The following is a 14,482-nucleotide window of genomic DNA, read 5'->3' as shown; positions in this document are numbered from 1 at the left end:
GTCACATTAACTTGTTGAAACCATATTTTGCTCGCTCTCCTGCTTCAGCTCCTGGTTCATCACTTTCTGTTGCTGCTAGTGCTGTTACACTGGGTCATTCAGCCTCATCTGTTGTGCCCAAGGGGGAAGTTGAGGAATTGGATACACCAGATGATGGGATTTTGAGAGGTCGTCTTAAAAACTCAGAGTCACTTGCCAATCTGAAGGAAATGTTAAATCATTTACCTGAACAAAAATGTACAGAGTTGGTGAGTCTCATTAAGGACTATCCCTGTTTGTTTGCTGATACCCCATCATGTACCCATATCATTGAGCACGACATTGAGGTGGGAGATGCACAGCCGATAAGACAACGCTTCTACCGCATGTCTCTAGACAAGCGTGGGCAGTTGGAAGCCGAAGTTACTTACATGTTGGAAAATAATATTGCTGAACCCTGTGCATCTAGTTGGTCTCCCGCATGTCAACAAGCTTTTGAGGCTGTAAAGTCGTTGTTGTGTTCTGCCCCTATCCTTGCAGCTCCACAGATGGACCGGCCTTTTTCGCTGTATGTGGATGCTAGTAAGGTGGGAGCTGGTGCTGTGCTCATGCAGGCCAGTGAAGGTGGTGTCGACTGTCCGGTGAGCTTCTTTCCTAAAAAGTTCAGCTCACATCAGCTGAATTATTCAGTTATTGAAAAGGAGGCACTTGCACTCATCTGGGCTTTAAAACACTTTGAGGTCTATGTGGGGGGTGGTGTAAGTCCTTTGGTGGTGTACACGGACCATAATCCTTTAACTTTTCTCCACTCATTCCAAAATCCAAACCAGCGGCTAATGCGTTGGTGCCTTTTCCTCCAGCCTTTTCATTTGGACATACGGCATGTTGGGAGTTGAGAATACTGTAGCGGATGCCATGTCCAGAGCAATGACTTAAAGTTAACTTGTGTTGTGTCTTTCCTCCCAGCAGTGTCTCTGTCCTTTGGAGCTTTCTTCTCTTAAATGTGCTTCCTAGGTACCAAGGTTGCTGAGAGGGTAGCTTTGATGGTCCAGATGGCAACTGCCTGCAGGTTGCATAGACTTTTCACATGTGGGTATTAGTGTACTAGAGTATATTGGATTAAAGTCCACAGTTGTATTTGTTAGTAGTTTTTTTTGTTTTTCTGGTATTTTAGGGTGGGAACCTAGTAAGGTCCTCCATTTTAAGGGGGGGAGTGTGACGACCCCTCCCCTCTACCTATCTGTTCACCTCTGCTTTTTGTTGCAGGTACGGGGAGTGGTTAAGGGGTAGAGTGGGAGGGTCGTGATTATACCTGCCCATGTGGGCTGGCCTCTCCAGAGGGCATAAAAGACAGCCTTCTGCATAGCCTCACTCTCTCTCAGCAGGCTCCAGACCCACCATTTGTTTCTTCTTTTGTTTGGTTGTCGCACTATACAACACACCTCTCACCATATTGTCCACACACTGCTGACATGACTGACTCCTTTCTTACCTACATACCACATTCATTTGTAAATAAGTTGATTCGGTTATGTTAAAATAAAACTACTTCTCGGGCTTTATCTGTGTGTCGCCTCCCTCCTTGTTGCCACCTTAGAGCCAGGTGGTAACAAAGTATTTAAGTAATATATTAATTTATAACTGCCCTATGTCTGAAATCAGTCATGGTCCCTGAGAACCTGAGGCCCTCTTGACAGGTCAGAGTGATCATTGGATCATTTAAAAGTGTGTCATCAGTCATTTTATTATCACTATATGAATACCTGTCAAACTGTTTCAGTGAGAACAGTCTCATTCTAGCCTCCTCTTAACCCATAGCCTGCATCACTGTTTGATTGGCCATGATTTCTACAAAGGAACATAACATGCATATAATAGTAAGATATTGACTGGAAAATAAGGGGTAAACATGAAGTTAAACAGACAGGTAGCTCCTTGATTAGACAGTTTTGCTGATGCCATCCAGCATCAAAAGGACTTAAAGTCAAATCTAATTTTATTTATATAGCCTCAATTCAAATCAATTCAATTTGTCCCAGGGGGTTTACAATCTATACAGTATGTGACATCCTCTGTCCTTAGACCCTCAATTTCACTAAGGAACAAATACTATGATTTGTGTTGGGAAACCAAATTCTGACATAAGTTTCTGCAGTACATTATATTTCTGATGTTAGAAGCATTATGAGTAATGTTATACTGCAAATTGAAAACATGACATCTTTGTACCTTGTAGGTGCCTGACTACATAGTATGTACGTTGTGTACTACATGCATACTGTTACATAATGCACTTTTTTTATCTAACTTGGCTAAACTAATTTATTGCGTCATCTTCAAATATAGGCTGTTGCATACATATACAGAATGTGGATCATTTTACCAGGTATTCTGATTACAAAATGTCTGCATAACTGAGGAATCAATGTGTCATTGGAAATTGTACATTTTCCAATAATTTTCAAACAATTTAACAGTAATACTTAATGCTGTCTATCTGTCTGTCTTGCAGTGGGACAAAGTGGAAAAACTCCTGGGAGCCAAAAGACAACATTCAAAGCTAACATCCTGAAATAGCCAATAAATTGTTTGAGACTGTGTCATATTGCTTTTGTTGTTGTTGCTGTGTTGCATTGTTTGTTGCAATGACAGTTATGGAGACTGACAGGGGATTATGCCATACTGTGGTAATCAAAAATGTTCAAGTATAGACATGTTTCTTTTTTAATAATTCATTTTTAATGTTTGATTCAGACTGGTATTTAATTGATGACAAAAAAAAAACAGTTATATATTCTTTGATATAACTGCTTTATGATCTATTTTGCTTGATCTTTGAGGAGGCAGGTTACGTGAATGATAAATGTTAATGTCTGGTAATGTTTTAAAATAAAATACCTGCCACCTGTCTCTGTCTGTGTTCATTTCCATTCAATTCAGTTTCATGATTGTTTACAGTTTATAAATTAGCAGCCTGAATAGGTTTGTTTTCACTAAAAAGGGTGAGGGGTTAACAGACAACTTCATCCAATCACACCCATTACAGTAGCTTAGCCAGTATAAAAGACAAGCCCATGTCATCGAGAAGTACATTCTTACCCATCAGCTGAATTTTTGTGCTTATATTGCTTGTTAATTACTCAGAATTGATTTAGTTTTGATTAACATTTATTGTTGAAGGCATAAGCCGTGAATCTGCAGTTCCACTATAGGTGAGGATAGAAGTTGGAATATTCTGAAATCAAGGAATGCCCCTGTTGCATATCCTCAGTAGTGTTTTGTTGAGATGCTGTTTTTTCATTGAAACACACAGATGTCAGAAATGAACTATTGGACATCATAACAACGGTATGTGTAACTGATTTACTCAAAGTCCCTTAATAGCTGTTGTGATGTTAGTTTGCACACAGGTTCAAAATGTCTGGTGGAATTAATTAACTGGCAAAAACAAATGAGCAGATACAATATAAATTACTAATTCAGTTGTAAATCTGTCAGATATGATTACCTTACATGATTTTTCTCATTATTTAAAAAAAAATAAAAAATCCTTATATCATGGGCTGAGCCTGCAAAAGGCTCTATGAATCTAAGCCTGGGCACAGCCGTGTCCATGGAATGTGAAAATCCATACTTTGTTGTAGGACTATAATAAAGATATTGTTGGAAGGGGCTCAACCCGGGGAATAGCATATGTTAGTTAGTGGATTGTAAATGGCTCCTTCTTTGAACTATTGACCTTTGAACCCTGACTTCTGAGAAGTTCTCAAGGGCTGTAATTCTGCATCAAAAGGGGCTATAGACAGGGGACAAAGTGTTCTAGAAAGCTTACGAACTCAGCTGTGTGACTATACCTAGTGGATATAGACAGAAAGTGGGGGCGCTATTCAAAATGGTAAACACATCTTTAGGGCTGAAACGATTCGTCGAGTTACTCGATTAACTCGATTACAAAAATTGGTCGAGGCAAAAACTCTGCCTCGAAGCCTCGTTAAATTCCTATGACGCGCACTATACGCGCAGGGATCTGATTGTTCCACACGGACCGTTGTTTTGGAAGCACCTATGCAAGCACACCACTAGCGCGTGATACATTTTGAATTTAGTTGGCGCGATGGCGGAGAGTAAAGATGCCCATAAACGGCAAAAAATGTCTAAAGTTTGGGATCATTACATTCTAAAAAAGGAAGAGAACAAAGTGCAGATACTGCAAAGTAGACCTGGCGTACCACAGCAGGACAAGCTCAATGATCCAGCATCTGAACAGAAAACATCCACATGCTGTTTCACCAAGCGTCGCTGAAACAAGGTAACGTAACCTAAACCTATACATTAATGTTCGCTGATTTTAATCGCATACTGTATGTAGCGATGTCATGATGCGGTTTGACTAGATATGATGTTTAGCTTCAGGGGCGGAGTGGCAATCGGGATGACCGGGCCAGCCGAAGGATTTACGCAGCGGATCACAAATTGAGCGGCCGCGAGGCGAACGCGACCGGCCTGAGCTTATTAGAATCATTGACGTTAATAAATTCTCCGCGAATAGCGGCCAAATACTCCCATATACTCCCCTATTATCATAAATTGAGCGGCCGCGAGGCGAACGCGACCGGCCTGTGCTTATCAGAATCATGGACGTTACTAAATTCTCTGCACCCTCATCTCTCTCACTCTTCCTCACGCACAGCACGCGTTCACAAAAAAACAAACAGGTTGCTAGGTTACCATAGCAAATAGGCTCACCCCAGAAATTATGTATTATTTGTTAGTAGCCTAATGGTAAATGCTGCAGGTGTAGAAATCTACATAAAACGGATATTTACTTTGATGTCAGGGCTAGATTACAGCATGAAACTTGTTGTGCATATTAATAAATTAAATTGCTTTTTGTTTTACAGTAAGTTTGCTTAACTGTATTGTTATGTAATTGTTGGCACTGGCACTTTTAATGGGTAAATTGCAATACATGGGCTTAGTTTTGGAGCCAAATGTTGGAGTTGGAGTTCTCTGTTTTTTTGAGAAATAAAAGGCAAATGCTTGATCATTTTACAGCCACATAATTTTCGTTATGCATCATTTGTTTTGGTTGTTTAAAAACGTAAAAAAAATATCCGATTAATCGATTAATCGATCGATAAAGTGCTAGATTAATCGATTACAAAAAGAATCGATAGCTGCAGCCCTACATATCTTTTCACCCACTTGACAATTATATACTTAAATTCTGGTCACATAAATGTGTTTCCCACACCTTTAAACCCTCAGCTATGTATTCATTTTATTATTTATAACCTCCTATTCTAGGAAATCACTAATCGTTGTAGAAACTACAAATCCCTTGAGCTGCGACATGTAGCTTGATACCAAGTCACGTGATATTTGTAGTTTTTCGGTTTTCAAACACATGTTAAAATAGGGTTGTAAAAAAAGATATATATACTGATTGCATTGAATATCTAGTATTGCCAAACTAGCGATGACATTGCTTTAAGTTGATATATGTTAAGAAAAAGTAAAGATAGTTTATTTAAGATGTGTTTAGAACCGCCCAATATAGATTTATGCCAAAAAGCAATGCAGTTTGGTCCTACGGCTTTATAGAACAGTAGATAGGGTTAGGATTGGTTTATCTGCTTAACACATGAAATATTTACTACAGCCGAACTTGTAATGGCAGTGATTATAGTTGCTTTAAGTTAAGAAATGACACACAACACTGCATTTGAGTCGTTTATTTGAAAATATTATGAAGCTTTGCTGTAGCTTGGTTGAGCGGCAGAAACCGAACACAACCAATCCACGGTGGACAGCTATAGACAGGAATCGAATGAGTCCAACCACGTCACTAGGCTTTCTGCCGATCTCATAAGCCTTCTTTTAATAATACAGTTCAAAATGCACCAGGTTTAATGAATGCATTGAGTAACACGGCAATAGTAGCATTCACTTTGAGGGTGTGGGTAGTATTTTCACACTAATCGGCTCGTTTTCTACCCCGGGATGACGACGGAGATTGACCGGCCGATCACCTCAGGAGGCCGGCTGCTCGCCTCTGAGATGACCCGCTGCTCTCGGTCAGCTGGTTCCACAGGTGGCGCTTCACTTCTCCGAAAACGTCCGAGCAAACTTCCAAACAGGCGTTATTTGAATAAACTGATCACATATTCGGGATCTACACGGTTACTTTCTCGCATGAAAAAATATTAATATTTAATTAAGTGACGTATTAACAGCTCTGGAGCTACTCACCCTCAAACGAAACACTGAGTCGTAATTTGGGTGCATGCAAAACGACAACTGTGACCGGCGTGTCGATATTTACTCGACCGCTAGAGGTCGCTTAACTTTGAAACGTAACATGAGGTCGTAATTCGCCGCATGTACATACGACTCATGTGATCGTTTTTCGAGGAGGACAGTTTCATTCAGGCAGTTGGAATGATCATCTTGACCGCATTGAAAAGCTGTTCGATCACTTGGTTCGTGCACAGTTAACTGTAAACCTGGCAAAGTGTGAGCTTGCCAAAGCCACAGTGATTTATTTGGGGCGTGTAGTAGGGCAGTAGTAGTGGTGCGTGCAAAGCTGCAGGCTATTGATAACTACGCCCCGCCTCCAGTGTTGGGGAGTAACGGAATACATGTACCGGAGTTACGTATTCAGAATACAAATTATGAGTAACTGTATTCCGTTACAGTTACAATTTAAATAGTTGGTATTTAGAATACAGTTACATTGTTGAAATCAATGGATTACATGACGATACTTCTGTTTCACGAGTTTATTCACTTTCTAAATAAATTAAGTCAACTCCATGCATTTCCCAGAAGCCCCAATATGAAAACGAAAAAATGAGCTGCGTGATCAGTCACAATGGAGTCGGAAGAGGAGCTAGCAGAGGTAGAGCTGGAACCGGCACAACAGGGCAAGAATGCGTTTTCATCGTGGAAATTCAAAGATCATTTGACCTTCAAGAAAGAGAAGGGATGCAATATAACTGTGCAGTGCAATCTCTGCTTGCCTCATCCTGAAGTTACAACACCTATGTTAGATATATTAGGTAATAACAAATTCTGTACAAAAACAGAATATTTTATGTTTATTTTATGTCTATTTTCCCACATTTAACAGCTGAGTAAATAAAGAAACTGAAAAGGGAAAATTGGTAAATTCTTCACTTTTTTAACAAAGCAAAACATCTTTTGCATAAACATACCCTTATAGTCTTGTTTCTCTACAGCAAATTATAATATATAATTTGCACTTTAAGGGAGACTTGGGCCTAACACATTCAGCCAGTTGGAACAGAAGGATTTGATGGTCGCATTCCTACACTTATAAAATACAATTCAATGTGGAAGTAATCCAAGTATTCAGAATACGTTACTCAGATTGAGTAATGTAACGGAATACGTTACAAATTACATTTTTGGGCATGTATTCTGTATTCTGTAACGGAATACATTTTGAAAGTATCCTTCCCAACACTGCCCGCCTCCAACTAAGAAGTCGCTGATGCGATTTCTTGGGCTAGTTGGATACTACCTCTGCTTCTGCAGGAATCTTTCTACAGTAGTTGCGCCCCTTCACAAATCTGTTGAAATCCAAAGTGAAATATGTTTGGTCACCAGAGTGTCAGTCAGCGTTTGAGAATGTTAAGGCCTTGATATGTAATGCCCCTGTTTTGGCTGCCCCAAGATGGGATAGAGCTTTCAAGTTGGAGGCGGATGCTAGTGCTGTGGGCGCAGATGCAGTGCTGTTGCAGGCTGATGACCTCGGGGTGGATAAACCAGTGTTTCTTCTCCAGGAAATTCAACAGACATCAACTGAACTACTCTGTCATTGAAAAAGAAACTTTCGCATTGATTCTAGCTTTGCAGCATTTGGGTGTGTATGTCACCTCTTCACCTGTGCTGGTCTTTACAGATCATGATCCTCTAATGTTCCTCAACTCTCCCAATCAGAGGTTGGTTCATTGGGCTCTCTTCCTCCAATCCTACGGCCTCGACAGTTGCCATGTCAAGGGACGGGACAATGTAGTGGCGGATGCGTTATCTCGGGCCCCTTGTTAGTGATTATATAGCATGTATTTTGTTTGTTTTTTTTGCTCTCCACTTTAGCCCTATCTTTCTTGGTCTCTCTCTCTTCTTAAATAAGCTTCAAGGATCCAGTTGCTGAGGTAGTGGGAGAACTGAAGTTTGTGAAGGACATAAGGTGTTTGTTCAGTGTGTCGGCATGCAGTGTACTGTTGGTGTGTTTGTTTGTTGCAGGTTGGAAGCGGTACATTGGGCTGACAAGCAGCACCTGGCCAGCATTAGGGTGCCACGGGTGACACGGGAATCAATTGTTGCTCCCATCCCATCCCGAGCCTACAAAAATACTCCCGTCATAATAAAGGTTTTCTCAAATATCCCGATCACGTGACTGCCCCCCCCCAAAAAAAAAAAAAATCCTGTCCCGCAAAATCCCGAGAGAAAGACTCCCAAATCCTGTCCCGCTCCCTATGTTGTTGTCTAAAGTTATCAGATTCTGTTGCCCAACTTGCCCCCCTGTAGCATGTTTGGTTAATCGCGGTCAAATAACTGAGGTTGCCTCGGAAATTGAGGCTACATAACCTATATAACCTATATAACCCCACCTTCCCAGCTCTCTCTCCCTCATCCTGCTCTGCACTCTCCTGGTGGCACCAAACCAGCGTGCTAATGTTTTGTTTGAGTTATCTTATTTCGCACTAACAACATGCACCACATTGACCAACATACATTCACCTACACCACTGATACTGATTTCCACATCCCATCCAATTTGAGATTTATGTTAATAAATGTTACTTTGTTATACTTCATTTGAGTGTACAACTCCTGTTTTGTTGCAGCGAGCCGGTTGTAACACACCGTCTCTCATTCTTGCACTGCTGGCACTGCTGTCTGCACCGTTTTGCACAGTTCGTACCGTTTGCACTGTTTCATATTGTCTGTGTGGCAGCGCGAGCACGGGATGCTTTCAAGACAATATTGATAATCTGTTATTGTCGCCAGACAACGCCACCCTGGGATTTCACCCAGGGATTTCTTTAAACAAGCTAACCCAAATTGGGAAGGCAATCAGGACCGTTAGCAAACGAGGCAGAGACGATAGTTCAGTGGTACAAAAAATTATTTTTCCAAGTTACAATTATCAAATTAAAACTCTGGCACTAAAATCACTCATGGAATTAAAAGGGGGCCGGGGCTGAGACCTACTGTGATAGAAGGGTCCAAAGAAAAGGGGATCCCAGTGACACCACATGTGAAGCAAATAAACAAAAGTGCAACAAAGCAAACACAATATAAAGGGGACACCAATCCACAACTGTAGGCTCAGCACCTGAATGGGGAACACCAGAGAGCAACAGTTTAGGAATGCATTGAAACAAAATTGTTCTTAAGCACAGAATAAATCAAAGAATTAAATTTATAATCTAATAATGAAACAATACAAATCAAACAATATCTACATAATCAAATGAAATGGAACCCACAATAACCAAAATAAACACAAAGCTAACAGGATAATCCTATGTATGAGTTGCAACAAACTAATTACCGCAAAAGAAAATAAAGAATATGCTATAAGGGACAACCAAACGAACACAAAAATGAAAAACGAAATTAAGTCCTCACACTGTTCTCTCACACACACATACACACACACACTTTAAGACGAGGCTGGCTAAAACAAAAGAAATGGCATTGCTGAGCCGCAACTTCGCCCGAAGCAGTTTCAGGTGAGGCAAAACTGTTGCAGCTGCAGGCAAAGCGAGGCACTTCCAAACGAGACAAAGCATAATTGTCTGCCCTGCCCTGATTGCTTTCACCTGTTTCTCGTCACCTTCCTGTCCTGTGATTCCCCACCTGTGTAATTGTCTGCCCCGCCCTGATTGTTTTCACCTGTGTCTCCTCTGCCCTCGTGTGTACATATAGTCCTGCTTTTCCCTTTGTCCTCTGTCATGTCATACTGTTTTTTCCAAGTCTTGTCATGTTCAGGTCGTACTTGTTTCATGCCTTAGTTTCAAGTCTTGATTCTTGTTACTTGTTTCCTTGCCTTCTTCATGTCTCAAAGTAGTTTTTTTTTTTTGTTTTCATCACTTTTGGAATACCTGCTGTCTCAGCGGCGCTTTGTGTTTCCTTTTGTGTAATAAAATTCTGTTTTTGCCTACACCTGGCTCAGCCCGTTCAGTCCTGCACTTGGGTCCTACCTCACCTTGAAAATCCACGTCAGAATCTATTTAGATGGTCTCTTTACTGATCACTTAGACAACTCGTCACTTATTGCACACTGTGATATTTTATCAATTCTTTGTCTTCCTTAGATAAATGATATGGCCAGTTTGACTGTATTATGTATTGTATATGTCCAGAACTTTCTTAAATGAGATGGTTTAGCTTAGAGATTCAAACTACATCAGATGGAAAAAAAGAGTTGTGATTTACAAGAAAAAGCCTCCGCTGATTAGAACAGGCACAAAGAGGTGAGAGAAAAGTGACTGAGTTTAAGTTTAATAATTACAGCAGATGCAGTTGTAAAGGCCAAACTCTAAGATTCCAACTAACTTTAGTTAAGTTAAAGTTATTTAGATTCAAAAATCTCCTGAATCCAGATGTTGTTAATGAGTCAGTTGTTCGAAGGGGCCATGAATGTAATAGTGCTGTCACATTAATTACTTAAGTCTTGAGACTGACTCAAAAGTAAAACATCATCATTAAAATCAGTTAAAAATCTCAAAATAATGACAAACCATGGCCAGAAGTAACATGGAAACCTATTTCTGCTTGTGAGATTAATAATCTTGGAGGTCATTAGGATTAGAAATGTTCTTGAAATCATGACTTAGTCTCTCAACATAATGAGTTAGTATTTCACAGATAATCAGCATTTTGAAAGGAAACTATTGTTGATGCAAGATAACAAGTCACTACTTTGATATACTAACTCTATATTTTGCATGTCAAAAGTTTCACATGAGTTTTTTTCTTTTTTTTTCATCACAGTGGCAGAAAAGAGCTTCAATTGTTCCTTGAATCTTTTGACTGTATGACTGTGAGACAGGAATTCAATTCCATTATAACCCATAAGAATCAAAGCTAACAACTTTAATACACAGAGGCATCATTTGAGTGTTTGTTAAGCATTTATTCAACTCAGACACAAGATAAACATGTTCATGATTTGGAACAGTTTTTCTTCACCTTTAGCTCTTAATAGCCGTTGGTTTTGTACCACTGAGCTCTGGCAACAACATCACTGGAGTAGTCGTCACCTGTTGTTCCGACATCCATGCGTTCGTAGGTACGGACATTTCCATCCCCAAAATTGTAGGCTGCGATCCCTCCTAAAGAGAAAAATACAAATGAAGCTGGATCTAAGCAAAGGTTTAACGGAGCCGTTATCTGATGTGGTAAAACAAACCTTTCAGCTGCTGCTCCTTGTTCCAGGACGGAAATTTGTTGTTGATCCGACCGATAAAATGAATCAGGATCTCAGTGCCTTGGCACAGGTGTTCCTCACTGTCCCATGCACCTCGTGCAGTGTGTCCACCTCCATGTGGACTAACATCAACCTGCAGAAAAGGGACAAACCGTCTAGTTAGTGTACTGTAATAAGAGGCTCTACTGAAAGCAGCAGTATTTGTGCCAACCTGCATCAGTCCCCAGCCGTTGTATGCTTTTCTCTTTGGGTCATAATCCCCCCGGCCATCATGTAGCGTATTTCCAGCCCTGGACTCTCTGGATATGATGCCAGCAATAATAGCTGGATCTATCTCATATTTTCTGCCAACATTGATGATTTTTGTCTTGTATTTCTCCATTCTGCCAGAATCAGTTTCTGCCATTGTGTGTGATGCCCTCACACCTTTAGGGAAAAAGAGAACAAAACTTGCATGTGTCTATTTCCTACTTTTTCCACATGATCGTATCAGTTCCTGTGTTCCTGAATGTGTTACCTGAGTAGTCCAGGTTGTCCTGCTTGGCTGTTTTCTCTGAAGCTCCAGTAGTGTCAACCTTCATGATGTCTCCATAACCTACAAATGTTCAGATTATTAGACCCCATAGTTAGCAGTCAACAAACAGTTTAGACATGTATTCAAATTCTAGTTTCTATAAAGAGAACTAGAATTTGAACAACAAAGAACAATACAAGCTCTCACCCATTTTGTCAGTTTCCTCTTTTGCTGTCCTCTTAAGACTGAAACGTGAGAGATCTGGACACGGTGTCTCACTGTTTGGTCTCTGATGCAGACTCACAGGACAGCTGTATTTGTATCCGTGGGTTCACGTCCAGTTTTACTCTGACTTCCTTTTCTTTTTTTACTGTTCTGTTTCTCACCTCCAGAGGGCGAGGAATGTCAGGAGGAAGTGCAGAGCAAACAAAGCAGCTGATTTACAAGAAATAAACTTCCCTGACTGAAACAGCCATGTGACTCTTTGTGCAGGTGTTGTGTCAAAACCCGTTGTGTTCCCGCCCTGTCGATTTCAGAACAAAGCCTCTCCCCGAAGAAATATTTTGACAGTTAATCCCAGGAACGGCTCTCAGAAAAAATAGTGTTTTAAAGAAGATCACAGAGACCAATGACCTGATTTCCTCGAGCAGATCATTCCACGGTCATGGGGCCCTGTCCCCCTTTGTTTTGAAATCATCAGATGCCTGTGTGGAGAAGGTCTCTGACTGGGCCTGCATCTGGATAATGATCTAAACCTGGAAAACCGAACACCACTACTGTGTTCAGTAGGCACAGCAGGGACTCTTCTTCTTCTTCAGGCTCCTGAAAAACAACGCCCTAGCCATTGAGCTGCTTGTGTCCTTCTGCAGATGCTCTGTTAAAAGTGTACAGTCTCCTGACTGCTATCTGCACTGCTCAGGACAACACAGCACTACAGAGGGTCATCAACACTGCACACAAGATCATCGGCTGTGCCCTCCTCTCCATTTCTGGTCCTGCTGTCACAGAAAAGCCAGCTACATCCTGAAGGACACATCCCACCCAGCACATCACCTATAGAGCACAATAAGAGCTTAAACAAACAGGCTGGAAAGCAGTGAAACTGGACAGTGAAACTGTAATGTCTCTTTTTGTTAACCTGTGCGATATTCCACCTTGTGCAATGCTGTGAACAACTGTTCAAAATATAATATGAAAGTATCGCTGCTAAATGTACATTTCTTGTTATTATACACATATATTTATTTTTTTGCTGGTCGATTTATTAGTAGTTCTCTTCTTTTTAATCTTTGTACATGGGAAAATGTTATAGTTTCATAGTCAGATTGCTTATTTTGCTCTGAATGGGATTGCAAACAATTTTGTTCAAAGCCACTGATGGAGACAGCAAAAAAAAAAAAAAGATATATTGAGAGAGAGATAGTAAATGCAAAGACAATCCAGTAAGAGCTGACATGTAGTCAATGACATGGATTTCATGTACACAAGCAGAGTGCAATTCTAGATTTGGGGGAAAGACTTTATTCATCCACAAGGGAAATTGCTTGGTCAAAGTAGCTCAGTAGCACATAAAAAAAACTTGCGAACCACAAGTAAAAAGAAAAATACTATAAAATAAAATTGTATAATTTTATTTGATGATGAACTGGCTAAATTCCCATGTCAAATGGTTTAACAGGTTGAAAATATCATTAAATCATAATCTCAAATCACTAAATAATACTCTTGAGTAAACTTAGTAAATATAATGTAAATATATGTATCCACACTTCAAGGGAATATTATAACTGAAAACAAAAAATTGGAAAAAATCTCCAATACATATCCAAAATATTTAGGTCACCCACACAAACATACAAAATAAAGTAAATATCGGTTTACCTCTCAATAATATAGAAATTATATTAATTTCTTTAAATGTAAAAAAAAAAAAACATTAAGTACTTTAAAACTTAAATACTGTAAATTGAAATACTTAAAGTTCAAAGTTGAACTACTTAAAGCTTGAATACTTAAGTTGAACTATTTTAACTGTATAAAATTAACTGAAGTTTTAATTACGAGATTTAATACTGAATTAAATCAAAGTAACACAAGGGGAAATAAATGTTCAAAAAAAAAAAACAAACAAACAAAAAAAAACAATCAAGCGCTTGGGATTTTTACTGTAGGGGCCCATAAATCCATGCAGTCTTGATTTACTCAGAAACAAAACTCCACTTTACTCTTCCTTACACTTACATCCTCATATTTTTAAGGTCCCTTAAATATATAATATATAATCTAATCCAATAAGGTGAAATAATATAACTTAGAGTTATCTGTTACAGAAAGGTGAGTTGTTGTATAGCTGGACTGAGAATGGTATGAAAGAAGTCCTGTAGCGTTCAGTGTGGGAGCAGGGATGAAGCAATCTGTTTGAGAATGAGCTCCACTGCCACTCTGTTGTCTAGTGTAGTGGATGAGATGGATTGTCCATGTTGGAGAGCAGTTTTTGTCCAGTGTCCTCCTGTTCCTCACTG

At 39.8% G+C, this 14,482-nt stretch overlaps 1 protein-coding gene across 1 annotated transcript; it reads right to left on the bottom strand.

Moving 5' to 3' along the window:
• Positions 1 to 11,142: 11,142 nt before the first annotated feature.
• On the bottom strand, positions 11,143 to 12,411 carry LOC311502050 (lysozyme g-like). Its single transcript, XM_084564163.1, has 5 exons — positions 12,168 to 12,411; positions 11,964 to 12,041; positions 11,658 to 11,872; positions 11,429 to 11,579; positions 11,143 to 11,351 (listed from the first exon to the last, which is right to left on the bottom strand). Exons 1-5 carry the CDS (start codon positions 12,169 to 12,171, stop codon positions 11,218 to 11,220), a joined length of 582 nt encoding a protein of 193 aa, XP_084420289.1. The 5' UTR covers positions 12,172 to 12,411; the 3' UTR covers positions 11,143 to 11,217.
• Positions 12,412 to 14,482: the final 2,071 nt, after the last annotated feature.

The sequence above is a fragment of the Chelon labrosus genome, assembly GCF_963514085.1.
Source record: "Chelon labrosus genome assembly, chromosome: 2".
Taxonomy (NCBI): Eukaryota; Metazoa; Chordata; class Actinopteri; order Mugiliformes; family Mugilidae; genus Chelon; species Chelon labrosus.
This window is presented reverse-complemented; position numbering and strand designations above follow the sequence as displayed.